General features: G+C 42.8%; 1 protein-coding gene across 4 annotated transcripts in view; it reads left to right on the top strand.

The window, feature by feature from the left end:
* Positions 1–19,441, top strand: part of LOC138165242 (leucine-rich repeat-containing protein 7) — a 601,375-nt gene extending 581,934 nt beyond the window's left edge. For 3 of the 4 annotated variants that reach the window (XM_069093366.1, XM_069093369.1, XM_069093367.1), the window contains one exon: positions 16,637–19,441. In XM_069093366.1, coding sequence (XP_068949467.1) covers positions 16,637–16,744 — 108 coding nt within the window. In that variant the 3' untranslated portion in view covers positions 16,745–19,441. The remainder of the gene's footprint in view (positions 1–16,636) is intronic. The other variant, XM_069093368.1, reaches the window with a different exon arrangement.
* Positions 19,442–20,808: the final 1,367 nt, after the last annotated feature.

The raw sequence follows: 20,808 nt of genomic DNA, 5'->3' as shown, positions 1-20,808 counted from the left end.
TTGGCTTAACATAACAAAACACAAGTTTTAGCCACAATTTTATTTTCAGTTTTCTAATAATGATCATCCTCACTTACAATGTCCATTTCCAGAGCACCTTTAGCTTTGCAAAGCCCTTTCCTATATACAAATAACATATCAAGTGTGAGGTCAAGCTGATGCTTCCTCACTGCCCCTTATTATTGGAAAGGCTATCAAACTCTGGGCCCCACTGAACTGGGAAAATGCAAAAATGGTTCCTGAAAAGTTTTCACAACATTCTAGCTGCTGTTTCCCAGAACCATTAACAAGAACAGTAAGAGAATGTTCCAATTAAGACTTCACAGTTTCTCACAACACATGTAGCCTTAGAGTTATGAACTTCAGAGTATGAATTTCCTGGGAACCTGTGATCTCCATTTATAATTTCTCATCAGAGGAAAAAAATGATTTAGTTTGGAATCAATACAGTATTGATGAATATAATCTAGTCAGTCCTAAATATATCCCAGTACTTAATTATAGTGCTCTATCAGATTCACTTCCTGAAATGTGAATTCATTCCACAAAGTTGATGTAGAGAAAAACTGTAATTATTTCGAGTTCTCAGGGTTTCCTCTCTTGTCTGGCTGTCAATCAGGTTTAGGAACCATGGTTACTAAAAGCCCAAGCCTAGAACTCATGCACACCTGCTGTGTTTTTGCTGATCTGCCAGAAGAGACAAAACCTTTGGGTGTTTGAGATACAAAATGTTAATGAGTGAATCAAAAAGCACCCAGTCTACACCTGGATGATTTCTTTGGGAATGTATCCCCAGATGATTTGTTTTTAAGTTAATCATACTCATATGAGCCCATCTCCTGATGTAAGATGTCTAGTGTTGGTGGCTGCAGAAATGAAGCCGTAACGAGAGCGTAAACATCTGTAAACAATTAAAAGTAAACATCTCTTACTCTCTGGGAAGTTCAAACTGGGGACCTTCTTATGAACCAACTCTTAAAGTCTACAGGTAATTTTCCAAAGGCCAGCCAGCACTCCCTAGAGAATCAAGTGGCTTCTGGAAGCTTTACAAAATGATTTACCAAAAGGAAGAAAGTAAAAGATGCCTGGGAGGATTTGAAATATGTCCACCAAAAGAGAGAGCAAGAAAGCAAGGATTGTATTTCCTATAATTTGACGATCATAGTAGAATGTATTTTAAGAGATCTGCCTTTTCTGGGAATTACAAATCATTTTGCAAATATTCCTTCAACTCAGTCTCTTCCTTCTAAATTATGAAAGGGAGAAAAAGAAGGGTTTTTAGAGCAAGAAGCATCACTTAATGGAACTTAATACAACATTTCAAGAATCTGAGATGTCGCTGGCTCGGGCATTCTTTTTACTGATGCAGATTTGGGCCACTATATGCCTTCGGAGAAGGTCTTCTTCAGTTCCATTTTTAAAAATAATGAATGAACTACTTGAGGCCTAACCTGGTAGCAACGAGTGCCCCTAAACTTAGTGGCTGGTCCTCTGAACAGAGACAGGCTCAGTCACCAGCCAAGGGGCTAGCATAGTAGAACGCATATAATCACTACCGATCCATCAACAAACATTCAGGGCATCTGGAAAGGGATTTGAAGCTTCTTCAGAATTTGACATCTCAGCTAAAATTAGAAACACATTAATTGCATCCTGTTGAGGCATAAAAATTTTAGCAGCTCTTCTCCTTCCCAGATAACTTTGATATTAATTTCATTTTACGAGATTCATTTATTTCTCACTTTTAACATGTCAAACTTTTATACTCAATTTCTCTCAAAATGACATGAATTTTATTTAACCTAATAGCTCGACTTTAACTCGTTATGCCTACGCGGAGTATGAGCAGCAGTTGCTTGTTGGGTTTGTTTTTGCGGGTGGTGTCGGTTGGTTGGTTTGGGGGGGAGGGACCTGTGACTTCTCTACATCTACATCTTGGCCATGGTTCTGCAGCTCTCAGCCTTAGCCGGTTCTCTGAGGCCATGAAGTGAGTCATCCTGAGCTCCAGGGCCAAGGTCATCTCTCTGTCCACTGCGCGACATCTCTCTTGTCATGGGAAACAAAAATGGTTCTACGTTTTTCTTTGCTGTCAACTTTACTTCATGATAAATAAATAATAGCGTTTCTTAAGCTCCTGCATTGTGCCAAGCACTGCGCTAAGCAAGGACTTCACAAATATGGACTCGTTCGATCCCCACAACAGCCCTGGGAGGGAGGTGCTGTTATTATCATGGTTTTACAGTTGAGGAAACTGAGGGCAGGTAACTCGCCCAAGATCACACAACTGCAATTGTCTGAGGCAGGATTTGAACTCATGGTTCTTGACTCTAGGCCCAGCCCTCTATCCACAGCGCCATCTAGCTTCTAGTGATCCGGTTTCCCTAATAAGGAGGAAAAAGTATGCAGAAAGGACTCCCATTGTCCCTCTTTGTCCTCTCTGCCCCAATTAACATCATTCGATGATTAAAGTAGTTAGTTTAAACGTTTGTAGTTCCCCTTACTAAAATCCTGGTTTTCGTGATGCTGGAGAAACTAGGCATAAGAAACCCACCTCAAAGGGGCGGCCAGGTGGCTCAGCGAGTAAGAGTACCGGCTCCAGTGTCGGGATGACCTGGATCAAATCTGGGCTCAGCTTCTCAGCACCACACCCAGCAATAACTGGCCGTGTAACCTTGAGCAAGTTACTTAACCCCGATTGCTTTAAAAGAAAAAAAAAGAAACCCACCTCTTGGCCTCTCATCTGGATTATCCAACATGGACATTAATTGACCACCCTCATATTAATCCACACAACCTTAACAGATGGAGAGCTGAGAGTGGGGGGAGAGGGTCTGAATGCAGATGCTACCTCTGGGTAACTGAGGAAGGAACTCAACCTCTCTAAGATGCAGGTTACAAATCAGGAAAATGAAGAGGTTGCTCCAGCAGACCTCTAGGGTCTTGCCTAGTTTTAAATAGGCACTTATCTTTGTGAGTTCAGACACTTACTAGAGTCTAGAACACTGAGTTCAAATCCTGCCTGTGTGACCCTGGGCAAGTCACTTCACCCTGTTTGCCTCAGTTTCCTCATCTGTAAACTGAGCTGGAGAAGGAAATGGCAAACCACTCCAGTACCTTTGCCAAGAAAAACCCCAATGGGGCCATGACACATTGGATAAAACTGAATAACAAAAACAAAAATCTTAGAGGAAGTCAATAGCTGCTAGGGAAGCCTGGGGCATTCACACTGAGCACTGAAGCAAGCCAAGGAAGCCAAAAGCAGAGGCGAAGCAGGGCTCGTTCCAGGAACAGAGGGGACCCAGCATGTAGACGTGGAAACAGGAGATGGACCACCATATGTGAGAGATAATAAGGAAGCCAGGTCTACTGCATATGAGAAGTTGGGGTTCTTAAAAAGAGAGAACCCCTGGAATGAAGGAAGGGTCCAGTCTGAAAAGGGCTCTGAATGTCCTAGAGATACCAGGGAGCCTCTCACTTGCCTAGGGTTGCTCTCAAGCATCATGGGCTAAGTCATGAGACAGTGAGTCTCCCTGCCCTGGGCCCTCCCTGAGAAGGCTGGATGGCTTCTCACTGGGCACATTACCCAAGGGATCTCCAAATGCACTAATTGGCCCCTGAGTCCCAGAGGAAATCTAAACTATTGGACATGGTCCTAGCAGTATCTCCAGCATAACAGAAGCACCCAACCACAACTGCCTAAATATTCAGGAAAGCAAGAAAAATGGCAGGTATATTTTCTTTTGATTTTTTTCAGGATCCCAGTTTTGCCAAAAACTAAAACTCTTTTAGAGACCTGCATGCCAAACTATTGTCCTCAATGTTTATAGTTTATTATTGTGAGTTTAGTTATGACAGAGTTTTTGCTCATCAGAAAAGCTTTTATAGGCTGCTTTAATGTTTACAAAGAGCTTCAGAAATATTATTTCATCTGATTCACCACAGCCCTGGAAGGCAGGTGCCATTATATTCCTCACTTTACATATGGAAAAACTGAAGCAAACAGAGATGTTAAGTGACTTATCCAGGGTAAGTTAGATAGGGTAAGTTACAGACAGTAAGGCTCAGGATTAGGATTTACATTCAGGTGTTCCTGAGTCTACATCCAGGCTCCATCCGCTGTGCCCCCATCATGTATTCAGATTCTCTAAATCTTTGATTAAGCACCTTTCACCACAAGGTAGTTTAATGATGAAGGTTTTCTATTCACATTCAAATTTGTTTTCTTTTTTTTTTCCTGAAAGAACATCTTTGAAATTGTGTTCTCTTCTCCCAGATGGTGTACATAAATTATGGTGCTCATCACTGTCAGTAAAGGAGAGAGGAGAGGGCAGGAGGAGTGAAAGAGTAGCCTGGCTCCCTTCTGGGGGAACTTGGCAAGCATGGCTTGCTTCATTTGTAATGGCTCATGACCCTCTAGAGCTGTTCCCAGGAGATGTCAGTTGTGATCTCAAAGTGAGAATTCTAGAGGTCATCTATTAGAGGGCTCCTTTGGGAGTGAAAGTGGTTTGTAACCCAAAATTGTAGTCAGTGTTAATGACATTCTATAAACCTGCTTGGGGTGGGGGGGGGAGGGGAAGATGTTCCATCAGAACAGTCTCATACCCTTTCTGAATTACACATGCTTTTGGCTGATTGGCTTCTATTTAGGACCTTCTGACCTGGAAGCTAAAAGTCCCCCAATCTGGTTGTCTAAAGGGTTGCTGAATCTGGAGTCCAAATGTGGTCTTTGGAGTTTAGTCTGAGTCTGAATGGTTGTGAGATTCTTCAAAATGTTTTGAGGTATTGCTAAGTAAAGACAGAAATTGGAAGTTATTTAAATTCAACAAAAAAAATGAGACCATACAAGACAATGTACAAGGGCCTGGGAAGACAAGAATGAATCAGAGTTTCAGAGTTTACAAGCTGCTAGAGAATCAATCAATCAGCAGACATTTTACAAGTACCTACTCTATTCTAGGTAGACCCTGTGGTGATAAGTGCTGGGGGTAGAAAAAGACCAAAGTGATAGTCTCTGCCCTCAAGGAGTTGAGGGCATTCTAGAGGGGAGGCCAATGTACATACACCTTCATATATGCCTATGTACACGTGAATGTGTGGACAGACCAATGAGTGAAGAGAATCAGTGAAAGAGAATTCTAGAAATAGGGAATCACGTGAGCAAAAGGCAGAGAGGAGGGGAAAGGGCAATGCATTTGGGGGAAAGGGAGGAGTGCAATTTGACTATAATAGAAAGAAGGTAGAGGGAAATCATATGAAGTAAAGCCAGAAAGGTAGGTTGAAGCTAGATCACAGAAGGTCTTGAATGTCAGTCCAAGGAAGCTGTAGACATTGGGGGACCATTAAGGAGGACGTGGGACTATAATATAAAAACATGTTACTCTGCTATTGTTTGGGACTGTACATTAAGAAAAGCTATTCTGTTCATGATTATAGATTAAATGGCATAAGGGAAGATGGAAGGTAAGGAGGCCAGGTAAGCTGCTATAGGTGGTGGTTCTAATAAGAGGTAACAATAGTCTGAACTAAGGCGATGGAAGTGAGAATGGAAGGGGGACCAACACTGAATTTGGAAGTAGGCTAGATGTTGGGCAGGAGAGAGAAGAAGGAATAAAGGATGACTGAGGCTTGAATTTGGTGACAGGGAGAACACTGAATCATAGACCCACTCTGAATGATCACAAGCATTCTCATCCTATACAAACCCTACTGGCTTCTCTTTTTTCTCGCTGAATGTGGAGACGGTTGGACATCTAGAATTGTGCCTTTTAGGTCGATAATGTGGAGGGCTCTCTCTCTGCATTGCTCCCCAAACAGAGATGTTGTTGTATGGGAGGGCACTGAAGTCTAAAGCTGCCTCCTCTCAGGGCTCAGAACCCCACTAAGGCATGCTAGTCTCCAGCTATCCTAAGGACCTACTCTTTCTCTCCATGCTTCCGCAAAGCAGAGGTCACCCCCAGTCCAACATATTTTGACACCCAAACCATCCAGGGCCAAACCCAGACACATGCTCACCCTCCTTGGGCCAGAATCACCGCTTGGCTTCCCCACTCACATGCTGCCTCTTTCCCTCTGACTCAAGTTCCTCCGTCCGTTCAGTCATTCCACATGCGACACTCCTTGTGTCCAAGCCCTGCTCTTCACATACCTGATGCTCCTCACTTTGTCCGGGCTGCTCCTGCTCTGGGAATGCTCTGACTCCCTTCTCCCCCATGCCCCAGGAAGCTCATTCTTGTCATAACCTCATCATCCTACAAGATCCCGTCAGCTTGGGACTCTTCCTACTCACCTTCGGTCCTACTGATTAAAGGGGGACTCCAAACCCCAAACTTCCTTGTAAGGACGGAGCTCAGACATCTCCTCATTTACCCCCAGGCTGCTGACATTTCCGTTAAACCCTTCCTTCCGGCTGGCTCCCTCTCCTTTCCCTTTTCTGCTTCATTTTGTGGATTGTCTTCCTGTTGTAAACAGTTAAGGTCCTTGAGGGCAGAGGCTGTCTTTGTTTGTTTATTTGTTTATTTGTTTGTTTTTGTATCCCCAGTCCTTAGCACCTAATAGGTATTTCCTAAATGCTTACGGACCATTAAGGGATCTGATCTCCTATGTCTTTGTTCAACAACATTCTCCAGCATCAAAAGAACTTCTTGACTTTCCTCTTATAACCCAGCAGCTAAAAAACAGCTGCAAGGCCTTTTCACATACTAGGGGACAACAGAATCTAACCGGGAGGTGGCCACTACTTAGAGAAGACTTAAGAGAAGGATCTGGCCTTTAGGAAAGATTCCCTTTAGGCCCTATTGATCTCACAGTGCTGGGGAGGGGACATCCTAGGGAGAAGTCTAGCAGGCAAATTACGTTAAGGGTTTGGGAACAAAATTATGAAATCAGATGTTTTATTCTTGGAAATTGTGGTCATGAATGGGATCCCCAGGGGTGAGTGAGGCAGTCTGATTTAGAAGGAAAAACAAGCACTGAGATACCAGTTCGGTAGAAAGGGCCCTGAAAACCCTCAACAGTGCAGTAACCGACCTTGGTTTCGGAGGAAGGCAGCGAGCAGCCCTCTGGGGCTCTCCGCAGAAAAAAAAGAGCTCTAAGCGCGGATGCGGCAAAAGATGCCCAGAGAGATGCGCCCTGCGCGCTGAATTCTCTTGTTCAATCTCATTTCTTTGTCATAGGGGAGGGATTTTATCCCTTTGTCACTAAATGGATTTTTTAAAGCACCTTTTATAGGAAAGCAAGTCAAGTCACCAAGAATTTATTAAGCACCTACTGTACTTTTGCAAGACGCTACTAAGTGCTGGGGGTCCAGAGAAGATCGGGGTCCGAGTCCTGACTCTGCCTTTCAGTGAACCGCAGCCTTTTAGAGTCACAAAGTCCCTCGGGGTTCCGGTAGGTCAGCCCCGACCTGAAAGGAATTCCCACCGCAACGTATGTGACAGGCGGTCATCCCGCGTCTTCTGGCAGACCTCCAAGAAGGAGGAGCTCCTCTCATCTTCAAGCGGCCCGTTCTGCTCTGGGACAGGACGAATTGCTGGCCAACTTTGCCTGACACAGAAACACCGCTTGTCTCTTTGCAGCTTCTAGTCCTCGCTCCTGGATCTGAAGCCTGATGGGCCAACCGAACAGATCTAATTTCTCCTTTCAAATATCGGGAAATAGTAGATTCCGGTTCCTTCAACGGACCCTCTTGGGACATGTGCTCAGAGTCCTTTGGCAGCCTGGTCGTCCCTGTCCGGGAACTCTGGAGCTCTTCGATTTCCTTCTTGTAATGTTTTAGCTCTATTCTGACTGGGGCAGAACGCATTGTGCTCCTCGAAGCTGCGGCACTCTTCCTGCGGGCCAAGGAGCCATGCACTTTTGGAGTTTTCACCTCGCTCTGTTAACTTACTGAGCTTGCATGCCACTAAGACCTCCAAGTCTTCTTCAGGCAAACTTCTGTCTGACTGCACTCCGGAAGCTGATTTTTGTGCCGAGTGTAAGACTCTCCATTTGTCTCTTTGGGGTTTCATCTTATTAGATTCTGCCCCATACTCTAACCTGTCAATAAATGGAACGGAATAAGGTGTGAGAAGACTAAAAAGTTAAGGAAGGGCTTCAAAGAACCAAGCAGAGGGTTTTACATTTGACCCTAGGAGTGCTGGGGAGTGAGTGAAGTTTATTAAGTAGGGGGCAACAATGGTCGGACCTGCTCCTTAGGAAGAACACTTTGGCAACTGAGTGGATGGTGCGCTGGAGGGGGGGGAGAGACTTGAAGCAAGGGGACTGACTAAGCAGGCTGTTGCAGAGTCCAGGCTCGAGGTGGTGAAGACCTCTACCAAACAATTAATTAAACTCTATTAAACACCTTCTATGTGCCTGGCATGGAATGAAGTGCTGAGGACACAAAGGCAAAAGACAGGCCCTGCCCTCAAGGAGCTCCCCATCTAATGGGGGAGACTACATGCAAACATAGATGAAGAACCTATATAAAGGATAAACGGGAAATAACCGAGGAAAGGAACCAGAATGAAGAGGGATTTGGAAAAGGTTCCTATAGAAGTTGGGATTTTAGTTGGAACTTAAAGGACACCAGGGAAGCCAGTAGGTAGAGATGAGGAGAGAGAACATTCAAGGCATGGAGAACATCCAGAGAAGATGCTTAGAGATGGGAGATGGAGGGTCTTGGCTGTGGAACAGCCAGGGCACTAGTGTTGCCAGATCAAAGAATATATTGTGGGGAGCAAGGTGTAAGAAGAATAGAAAGGTAGGAGGGGGCTAAATTCTGAATGGCTTTGAATACCAAGCAGACGGTTTTACATTTGATTCTGGAGCCACTGAAGTTTATTGAATTGGGGGTGATGTGGTCAGACCTGTGCTTTAGGAAAATCACTTTAATGGCTATCGTAGGGTGGCAGCAGTATCAGAGAATAAAAGGGGGCATAGATGAGATATACTGCTCATGTAGAATTGTCAGAACTTGACAACTATTTGTATGGGGGGGGGGAGGTGAGAGAAGAGAGAGAGAGAGTTGAGAATGACACCTGTGTTGTGAGCCTGAGTGACTAGAAGGATAGTAGTGCCCTTGAGAGTAAAGTTAGGAAGACAAGAGAGTTTGGGGGAGAAATAATGGGTTCTGTTTTGGACATGATGAATTTAACAACAAGACAATCCAGTTTGAGACTTGCACAGAGAATTGGTGATGTGAGACTGGAGGTCAAAAGAGAAGTTAAGGCTGGATAGATAGAATTGGGAATCATCAATATAGAGATAGTCATTAGTAATGTGGGAATTGATGAAATTACCAAATCAAATAGTATAGAGGGACACCCACTGTTCATGGGCATGACCTTTATGAGAGCCAGCAAAGGAAACTGAGAAGGAATGCCCGGGCATGTAGGAAGATAATGAGGAGAAAGCAGTGTCGAGAAAACCTAGAAAGAGGGTGATAGCAAGGAGAAAGTGATTAACAGTGTGGAGAATGCAGAAAGATCAAGGAGGAGAGTTCATAAAAGGCCATTAGATTGGGCCACTGAGAGATCAGTTAGCAGAGCTTTGGAGGGAGCAGTTTTAGTCTAATGATGGGGCTGGAAGCCGGACTGCAGAGGATTACGAAGAGAGTGAGAGAAGTAGAGATACCTAGTGTAGACAGACAGATAGATGGCCTTCTCAAAGCCACAAAAGGCCGAAGAGAGATGGGACAATAGTTATCAGATCAAAGGAGGATTTTTTTTAATTGGAAAAGCCACAGGCATGTTTGTAGGCAGTAGAGAAGCAGACAGCAGACAGGGAAAAATCGAAGACAAGTGAGAGGGAGGGGGATAGAGGAAGCAGTCTGCTATAGAAGATGGGAGGGGATAGGATTGCTTGGGATGTAATGAGATCACTTAGCTAAGAGAAGGAACAGCTCTTCACAGGAGACAGGAGATGGTGGCAGAAGGTATCTAAGTGATAAAAGATGAGGAAGGCGGGAGAAGAGAGAGTTCTCAGGGAACGCCCTCAACTATTTTTTATGAAATGTAAGGCAAAGTTCTCAACAGAAAAAGTTGGTGAAGAGTGTACCAAGGGAGGTTTGAGGGGGGAATGACAAAGTTTGGAAAACCCCTTGTTGTAAAGAGGATAGAGAAGTGTTCAGGGGGGTCTAAAAGGCCTGCCTTGGCCCAGTGAACCCAGCTCGCACACTTCGGTGATTTTCTCCAGTTTGGCTCAGTTCTTTCCCCCAGCTTTTGTGTCACAGGCAGACTTGATGTCTTTGCCCAAGCCTTCACTAAGAATGCTGGACTGCCCAAGGCCAAGCACGATGCCTAGGGCAATTCACTGTACACTCCTGCCAAGCTGGTGTTCCACCGTTACTGACTGCTCTCTGACTGCAGATGTTCAGCCAGTTCAAAATCCATTTTAACGAGTCCACAGCAATCCGTGCAATAACAATACAAAAGATTTTATCGAATGCTTTGCTAAAACTTAGCTAAACTCTCTCTACATTTACTGATGTGCCAGACTAATAATTTTGCCAAAACAGAAGATGAGGCCTGTCTGGCATGACCTGTTCTTCACGCAATCCTTCTGGCTTTTATGATCGCCATTGACTTCTCCAGATGTCCATGAGCCATATCTATAACAGCCTTCTCTAGAAGGCTCCCAAGACTCAGAGTGAAGTTTTCTAGATTGCTGTTTGTCACATCTGTTTTTGGCCTGGTCTCTCTCTGTTTGCCACAGTAGATATTGCAGGCAGTGGCTCATTGATCACATCTGCAAGTTCTTTCTGTAACCAGAGATGCATCAGCTGTGTGCGGCACTGGAGTCAGAGGACGTAGGTTCAAATTCTGCCTTTGATGCTTACTGTCTGGGTCACTCACTTTCCTGTGACTCAGTTTCCTCCTCTGTAAAATGAAGAGGTTGTCTTAGACAATGGCTGAGGTCCTATCCAGGGTTAGACCTAGATCTTAACTCCCGTTGTCATCTGGAAAATGAGAAAGTTGAATTCTGTGGTTGTCATTGCTCAGTTGTTTGTCAGTCGTGCCCTGATCTTGGGTTTTCTTGGCAGAGATATTAGAGAGGTTTTCCCTTTCCTTCTCCAGCTCATTTTACATATGAGGAAATAGGCAAAAGGTGCTAAACGATTTGCCCAGAAGGTTGAACTAAATGATTGCAAATGTCCCTTACAGCTCTGAGTGTATAGTTCTGTGACTATAAAGAAAAAAAGGGAGGGAAAGAAGTCTGAAAAAAGAGCTCTGGGGAATATCTACATTTAGGGGGCAGGGAGAAGAAACGTAAGCAGAAAAGTAGAAAGTGACCTGAGAGTTTTGTGTCACAAAAACCACCCCAGGTTGGGGCGGCCAGGTAGCACAGCGAGTAAGAGCACCAGCTCCAGGATGACCTGGAGATCGAATCCCGGGCCCAGACACTTAGCTCCACCCAGAAACACCTGGCCATGTAACCTTGAGCAAATTACTTAGCCCCAATTGCTTAGGGGCGGCCAGGTGGCTCAGCGAGTAAGAGCACCAGCTCCAGTGTCAGGATGACCTAGAGATCGAATCCCGGGCTCAGACACTCAGCACCATACCCAGAAATAACTGGCCGTGTAACCTTGAGCAAGTTACTTAACCCCGATTGCTAAGAAAAAAAGAAAAAAAACACCCCAGGAAATAGTGTCAAGAAAGGTGGAAGGGAGAGGATAACAGTGTCAATTTCTTTATTTACACTGAAATCAAAGAGGATGAGGAGCAAGAACATTGGCTTTAGCAAGAAGCTCATCAGTGGTGAATTTTGAAGGAACACTTTCAGCAGAGCATTGGGTACAGAAGCCAGGATCCAAGTGGTTGGGCAGTAAGTGTGTGTCCAGGAAGTGGAGGCAATCAAGCACAGTCAATGGAAGGGGAGTCATTGAGTTGATGGAAGGGTTTTATAGAAGAGAGAAACGTTATATTTGCTTCAAGGTGGAGGAAAAGAGAAGGATTGGAACCAGTGTAGAGAGAGAGAATGAAGAGAGAAGAAAAAGGGGGGGGACTGGATGATGGAGAAAGGAGATAGGTCCAGGGCACAGGTAGAAAGGTTGTTCAGAGCAAGACTGGGGCAAAACCATGGTGAGACCATCTCTTTGTAAATTCATCACCAGAAAGCATATATAACCCTTGAATCTAGATTAGCAAGAAATTTACAGATATTGATAATAAGGAATTAGTTCTTTTACACACACACACACACACAAGCACAAGCAAAATCTGCCCTTGTCATTTGACAGCACAAAAATAAAATTATAAATTGGATAAAATTACCCAAAAATTCTAACCATAAAATTAACAGTTGGGGAGTAAATAGGGTCTAGGAGGGAGAAATGAATAATAATGACTGATATTTCTGTCTCACTTCAAGCCCCAGAATTACCCATGCAGCAGTGGAAAGCCTTCACCCAGCAAAACAATGATATATGTTAGACTTTAGGGTGGCCAATCACAGCAGATCAATAGAGGTTCACAAGAACAAACCAAACCAGAAGCCAGCCTTCTTCTGTTGCTGGTCCTGTCAGTGTCCAAAAGAGCCACAACCCAATTCAAGGCTTTTCCTTGCCGTGCCTGGTAGAAGACTCCACGTGGGAGTAAACACAGGGACTTGTGCTGCCAGATGAGAGATTCTTCTGCTGTGTGCTGTGGAGGGATAATTTGTAAACAAAGAATCATCATAGAATAAGACATTCCAGCCATAAGCAAAGATCTTTGAAAGAAGAAAAAGAATTATGCCACAATAGCAGATTTGTGGTTACTTGGGAGCCATTTGCTGCTTACCGGAGATCTCAGTCCCTGTTGTGGGTAGATGGGGGATTAGAGTTGCACCGCATCCTCCAATTCCCAAGTTATTTTGAGTCTAACAATACCTTAAGGTATTCAAGATGTAATTGTGATGAAGCCCTGAAGTTTCTCCGAGTAGCCTTCAAGTTCATTATAGCCATCTCCAGCAGATGATACACTCTATTAATAGTCCCTCACTGTCTCTCCCTACTCATCTTCAGCCTTTCCTATCTACTTCCCTACTGCCTATAAAGTGTTTGTGTCTCCATCATCCTCCAAAAACCATGGCTTGATCCATCCATCCCCACCAGATGTCGTCCCATCTCTTTCCCTTTTTGTGACTGAACTCCCTGAGAAGGAGATCTATATTAGGGGTCTCCACTCTCACTCGTTTCTTAATTCTCTGCATTCTGGTTTCCAGACCCACCATTCAACTAAAAGTGCCCTCCCCAAAGTTTTCATAATGATGTCTTAACTGCCAAATCTAATGTCCTGCTGTCTTTGGCACTGTTAATCATTTTCTTCTTGATACCATCCTCTCTCTAGGTTTTTAAGACACTACTCACTCCTCTCTCCCCTACATGTCTGGGCATTCCTTCTTAGTTTCTTTTGCTGGATATTCATAAAGGTCATGCCCACTAATAGTGGGTGTCTCTCAAGGCTCTGTCCTGAGTGTTCTTCCCTTCCCCCTCTATGTTATTTGATTTGGTGATTTCCACAGATTCAATTACCATCTCCATGTTGATGATTCCCAAATCTATTTATCCAGCCCTATCTTCTCTTCTGAACTCTAGTCTCACATCACCAATTCTCTAATGTAAGTTAAATTGGATGTCTTGTTGATATCTTAAATTCAGCATGTCCAAAACTGAACTCTATCTTTCCTCAAAAGCTCTTCCCTCTTTCTCACTTTCCTATTACTATCAAGGGTACTGCCATCCTTCTAGTTATCCAGGTTCTCAGTCTAAGTATCATCCTCGATTCTCCCCCTCTCCCTTCCTCTCTTTCTCTTTTTCCCTCTCTGCTTTGCTCCCTCCATATACAATCAATTACCAAGTCCTGTTGATTTGACCTATACAACATCTCTTACACATTCCTTCTCCACTGCTGCCACCTTGTTCAAGGACCTCTTCACCTCATGTCTATATTTCTGCAATTGCCTGCTGCTGGGTCTCCCAGCCTCAAGTCTTTTCCGTAATCCAGGCAATGCTCAACTCACCTGTCAAACTGATCTTCCTCAGGTGGATCTAACGATGTCTCCCATGTTCTCATTCAACAAATTCAAGTAACTCACTATTAGCTCCAGGATCAAATACAAAATTCTTTTGGGGGCTTCATAGTCTGACTCCTTCCTCTTCTTCTCATACATGACCCTTCCCCCCAGTCCTCTTTCCCATACTTTTTGATCCAGTGACACATCCTCCTGGATGTTCTTCACATGAGACACTCTATCTCCTGACTCCATGTATTTTCACTGACTGTCCATACCTGGAATTTTCATCCCCACTACCTGGCTTCCTTCAAGTACCAGCTAAAATCTCCCTTAATTCTAGTACCTTTCCTTCATTGACTATCCCCAATTTATCTTCTATCTATCTTGTTTGCACATAGTTGTTTGTATATTTTCTCCCTCATTAGGCCATGAGTCTCTTAAGAACAGGGACTGGAGGCAGCTAGGTATTGCAGTGAATAGAGCAATGGTCCTGGAATCAGGAGGATCCAAGTTCAAGTCCGGCCTCAGTGACTTCACACTTACTAGCTATGTGACCTTGGACAAGTCACTTAACCCCAATCACCCTGCCTTCCCCCCTCAAAAAAAAAAAACAGGGGCTGGGATTTTTTTCCCTTTCTTTGTATAACTATTGCTTAATTTGTGCCTGATACTTAGCAGACACTTAACAAATAACTGATAAAAATGGAATATTGAATATAGGATTTATTGATATCACTTATTAGACTACAAGATCCATGAAGGCAGAAATGGAGCTTATCTAAATTTCACCCTCTATAGAGAAGGTACTTATCAAAATTGTTTTAAAATGGGATTGTATCTCATCAACTTCATTAGCAATAAATGAAATTTATTGAAGACTGTACCCTTAAAATATGACCCTTACCTGGGAGATTTCAGAATTACTCACCAAATTTGACATTTAGGAGCCCACATTTATTCAATTTAGTTTCTATAGAGCAGATGCACAGGTATCTCTTGTCAAATAATAGAGTCAGGACAGAGTTCTCCCAAAACTGTGACTAAAAAGATTATTTTCACCAACTTTGCATTTTACTGAAGCAAAGAGAAGAGATGGACCTTTTTCATGATGTCCCTACAAGGGGGAAAGTAGAGATCTTAGTAAATCACCCCCCTCAGGTCTCAACAAACCCCTGTGCCCAGGTCAGGTAACAGAAAACCAATTAGCTCAATTCTCCAAACCACATCTTGGTCTTACTTGAAGGAAAAGTGAATGAGCCCAATTGTCTGCTTATTAATACAACTTAGGGCAAGAAGTTTGGGCATAGGAGCCCAATAGCCAAAGGACTACTCTGTTATTTGTTTTCTACACCTGCCTCAGCTACTATCATGCCAAATTCTCTTGTTTCTTACATTAAATAAAGGTCCTTGTGGGAAGCACACTTGACAGGTACTTTGATTCTAAACCATCATTTCCTTATTTCTAAGTTTTCTTCTTCTATGTTTGTTTCTCAGTGTTACCTTATGGGTCAAGGGGCTTGATGTTCCCAAGTAATGCCTCCATCATGCTCTTGACCACCAAGTTTTAATTAATGAGACAGAGGGACCTCATGAAAGTGTTATCCAGTAGTACTTCTGACATGTTATTGTTTTGTCATGAGAATGCCCAAAGCAGTGTAACATTTGAGTAGTTATGAAAAATATTAATCCTATTTTAATGGATCACAAAAGGTGGTAAGAGTATCATAACAAAAGCTTTGTATACACAAGACCAACCCAGCCAACCACAAAGTGAGAAATGCAAACAATTGCCTTGTTCTTTAAGGTTGTGCAAGGCCAAACACCAGTGTGCCTGATTTCTTTAATCAAAATAAGCATTTATTTAAGCTAAATTGACCAAGCTATGTCTACAAACACAATGAAAATTGACTTTCAGACAGCAAGGTTTTCCAGTATAGTTAAATAATATTGTGCTTTCTCTGTGATTTTCATGTCAATGAGATCCTATGTGACCAATATTTGTGAGACTTTCTCTGCTGTGGGCTAATGACAAAAACACTCCTATATGAAACATGATTGGAATCAGTCCGGTTCCTTCACACCATGACCTGAAGTAATCAAAATGATGTCTGATGACACAGGGATACAACCCAGCAGTTATGACTCCCAGCAAACCTAGCTGAAATCAGTCATTGCTCTATAAATCCAAAAGTCAGGACTTAAACTCTGTTCTCATCTGCCCTGGGCAGAAATAAGTGTCTTCAGTCAAGATAGGCAGCCTCTCTACATTGCCCAGGTGAAAGATTTGGTCACCATGAAGTATCATGTCTCATCAGTACAACCCCAAGTGGGCAACTCCTCCCCCTTTCAGATCCTCCAGACACCAAACAGATCACCACCTTTTGTCTAAATCATCCATGTGTATGTGAACACCTCAGCTGCATTAGTGACTTTTAAAATTTGGAGTATTGTGAAGAAATTAATGGTGCTAAACCTCTTTCAATGAAACAAAGATCATTTGCATATCTTCATTACTATCTCAGGGTAGGCTTAAAAAATAAGCCTCTCCCATGATAAAATGTTCTGTTGATTTCTATTTGATTTTTGTTGCTTTTTAGAAATAATAGAGAACAACAGCTTAGTATTCGATGCTGATTATGCTGTTTCATTTGTGTGTTTCCAGGCAAATGGACACAGTTTCGTGCATATGGAACATGAGAAAGCAGTCTTACTCCTGAAGAGTTTCCAGAACACAGTAGACCTAGTTATTCAGCGTGAGCTTACTGTCTAAATATTTTTTATAAATAGTGAAGATTCGTCTAATCAGACCTAATGTTCAAAGATAAATTTATACATAGGAAGACATTTTTGCCAATTGCTGGACCAATGGCAAACGTTAGTGCCAAATGTATAATACTGTATGTCAGTACTGATCCTCCTTAAAAATGTTCATTCTATAAATAAGACGTTCACGTGGTGATGTATTAGTTCTCACTGTCAGCCTCTGGCTGGGCATTGGTGCGGGGTTTTTGTTTCATTTCATTTTTTTTTTATCAAATTAGTTTCTTCTCAAAGTGGATTTCCTATAATTTCAGAGCACGGAAGCACACACAAGCTCTTTAAGAATTCCGCTCTCCATCAGAAACACTGCCTCAAAATTGTATATGCCTTTCTATAGAAAATACAGATATAAAGAATTGTAATTCCCATAAAATATTTCTAGCACAAGTTATATGTTGGCATATATTCAAAAAGAATATAGATAAAATGATATTTTCATAAACTAAACACCTCGGATTGAGAAAGAAAATATATCTTAAAATAAGACTTTACTATGTTGAATCTTTTTCAATAAAATACATGATAATGCCTTATGAAAGTAACTGTACATATGGTATACAGTGTTTATATTTGGTTCCATATTCATTGCTAAATTCTCACCATAAAGAGTGAAATGTTTCATAAATTAGCCTTTCATCTCTGGGACCTGAATATTAAGAGTCAGTACAAAATTAATGGAACTTGCTCAATGCCTTCCGCTGATTACAATACGTGCAAAGTTGGGAAATGGACAAAAGGCTATTGGCGGGAACCATGATTCTCCACAAATATAAGCAGTGAGTGATGGGTGGCAGGAAAGTCGCTTGGTTTTTTTCAGGTTTCTCTAATTATAAACAGTAGCCCCTGTGGTTCATCTTGCTATTGGTGTGGAATTTCCTCGCGTGTTGCATCAGCGGGTTTGCTGCTTTTGTCATTTCAATGCACTTTGGGGATTGATAAACTTCACCCCTGAGAAGGATTGTTTAGCAGAGAGCCATTGATAGGAGCTATATTTGAACTCTCACATTCAATATAAACTTCCAATGTGTTATCCCAGAGCTGTGGTCTGCTGTAAGATTCATCTCAGAGCTTGCCTTTTGACCAGGGCTAGAAACAATCCCATATTTATCTCAACTGCTACTGGTCCAAATGTTTAAGCATTTGTATTTTCTTCCTCCAGAAGTAATGGTACAGAACATTGGCATTCCTTTACCACTGGACAGAGAGAAGGACAAGCTGATCGGGGGAGTTTGGGGATTTTTAAATTATAGATATTTTGTAGTACAAGTGATGGGGAAATGATCCATTTTATAATCCTTTTTAATATTCTTTGTGTTTTTAATCACCCACTTATTTAAGATACCCCGTTGGAAATTCCAGGACAAGCCTACAGAGCTTGCCATGTCCGTGTTCCTTCTTGTGTCAGCATGGCTCTTTAGGAGCAACCCAAGATCCCCATTGACTTTCCAAGCTGCTGTTTCATATGCATTCTCACAGGCGCATCGCATACTGTCACCACAGCTCTGAGGACGCTATTTGTAAATGAACTGTTTTCCTATGTCCAATGAGGATATGTATTTTTGTAGGGTCTATTAAAATAAGTTACTCTCCCAAGAGCTGAAATGGTATTTCTTGGCAAGAGAAGCTGTCACCTGGTCTAACTGTGAGGAGTCAGTTCTAAAATAGTCCTCCTGCAGCGGTAAATGGGCATTCCTGATGCCCGACTGAGCTGCGGTGTGACAGGGGGCGTGGCACACAGAGTGTGTATGGTTAGTAAGGACCACAAAATTAAGATGGCAGCTTACTGGAGGAGTTCTCCATGAGGAACTAGCTAAATCTGCATCCCAATCAAATGGTAGTTTCTGATATGCCCGTCCAGAGCTTAATTTTCTTTGCTATGACTCACACCCCCTACAACCTAGAGCCAAATAAAATGAACTGTCACTATTTTGTGGAATCTCTACAATCGTGTTCTCAGTGACCCTTGTGGATCTCATAGAATCCTTTCTACCAAAAAACTGAACTCACAAATATGGCCTCATTGGTAGGCAAACTGAGTCTGAGAAAGAAAGGGTGGAGGAAAGGGTCATAAAGGGACCTTATGGCCTTCTGGTATGGCCTTCTGGAGCTTCTTATAAATATCACTGACAGATACTACCACTGGTCCCGGGCCAGCAAGAGGGCCCCGAAGGTCCCCTGCTTAGCCCTCACCAGCACTGTGTCATTCCGGCCAACACCTCTACTGTTGCTAGTATACCAACATTCAAGCCTTTGGCCAGTGCCTTGAGTTAATCTTCTGTGTTTGAGGTAGAAAGAAGAAAAATGGAAGCATTAACCCAGTGGAAAAGAATTTACCAAGCTCTTATGCAGTTCATTAAACAGCGTCTTAGTGAATGTTGCACACTGGAAAAAGCAACCAAGAAGAAAGAAGGAGTGACAAGGTAGTTCAGCTGGGATTGATGAAGGCAACTCATGAGTTTAGAAAAATTGGATTGATTGATTGCATAGATGAGAACTACTAATGTTGTTGTGTGTCAATTTTTCAGTGAGTACCTGATTGCACTACCTGGTAAACAGCCATGAGAGTAAGCTCTGGAATATTCCAGGATCCAAAAATATAATAATCAAAGAGGGCCAGCTTAAAGTAGGCCATGGGAATAATAAAGAAGCAAGTAGATTTTACCTCCTTGGAGTTGGTTTTAATTAGAATCCAAGTCTCTGAGAGTGCTCCGATAGTGTCTATGGCAGACAGATTCTGTGTTTTGCTAGACTAGTAAATTTAGGAGGAATAGAGTGAGGATGGTGTGGAGGGGGTGGGAAGAATAAGGAGGGAGGAGAGAAGCCCTGGTGTATGGTAGTGAGGCTTGTGTAGATTTAACAAGCCATTATAAACCCAGCCGGTTTTTGGAACTGGGTACAAGGCTTATAAAACACATTTTAATTTTTTTTTAATCACAGAACAGTCCCTCTTCTTGCACATTAGTTGCTAAACTCTTTGGCGTCTTAGTCACCTGGACTAAGATAACCATGAGACATATATAAATATTGATACACACCTACCTACATGTATCTATACACCTGTAGATGAGGGAGCTGGCCATACACCGTTCACTGTGTTGAGCATCGCTCTCACAGGTATTTCATTATGATTTTTTTCAATGTTTAATTCATTATTGTCAGAGGATGTGGTTAAAGAGAACACATCATTTTCATCATTCAGAATTTTAACGGTAATGACATCAATGAGTGTGGTGATCTCTGTGCTCTGGATGGGGGCATCAGTGTTCTAGAAGGAATGATCACTTCCAAAGAAGGCAGACAGAGGGACTAGAACTGAATACAACTATTTATCATCCTGACCACTACCCTAAAGAGTAGAGTACAGAAAAAAAAACTTCTTACCAGGAGACCAGGAAAAGAAAGCAATCCCCCCCACCCCCACCCCACAGACAGCACATTTACTTATCATGTTGGGGCAGTTAGATGGTGCCACAGTGCACAGGGTGCAGGGAGTAGAGTCAGGAAGACTCTTCTTCATGAGATCAAATCCAGCCTCAGGCACTTCCTAGCTGTGTGACCTTGGGCAGGTCATTTCACCCTCTTTGATTCAGTTTCATCATCTGTAAAATGAGCTGGAGAAGGCAATGGCAAACCACTCTAGTATCTTTACCAAGAAAACCCCAAATGGGGTCAGGAAGAGTTGGACGTGACTAAAAACCAACCCAACAACAGAGACTGTTGTCGTAACTTTTGTCTTGATGCCTTCCCAGACTGTGGGATCCCTAAGAGTGAAGAGCCTGTTTTGTTTTATTTCTGGGCCACCTCCAGCAGTGCTGTCACGCTCTCTGTACACCATGGGGATTTAGTCAACAATCATCTCCTAGGTTTTTCCTATGAGCCAGACACCATCCTGAACTCTGAGTCCTTGTGCTTGTGGAGCCCACATTCAAAGGGAATAACAATGTGGAAGTGACCATGTGCACGTGAGACACAGACAGAGGAGCTAGACAGAATTCCAGAGGGAAGTCACTGGTG

Source organism: Petaurus breviceps, unplaced genomic scaffold, assembly GCF_028583685.1.
Source record: "Petaurus breviceps papuanus isolate PSGF00001 unplaced genomic scaffold, PetGlider_PUasm1.0 208, whole genome shotgun sequence".
Taxonomy (NCBI): Eukaryota; Metazoa; Chordata; class Mammalia; order Diprotodontia; family Petauridae; genus Petaurus; species Petaurus breviceps.
This window is presented reverse-complemented; position numbering and strand designations above follow the sequence as displayed.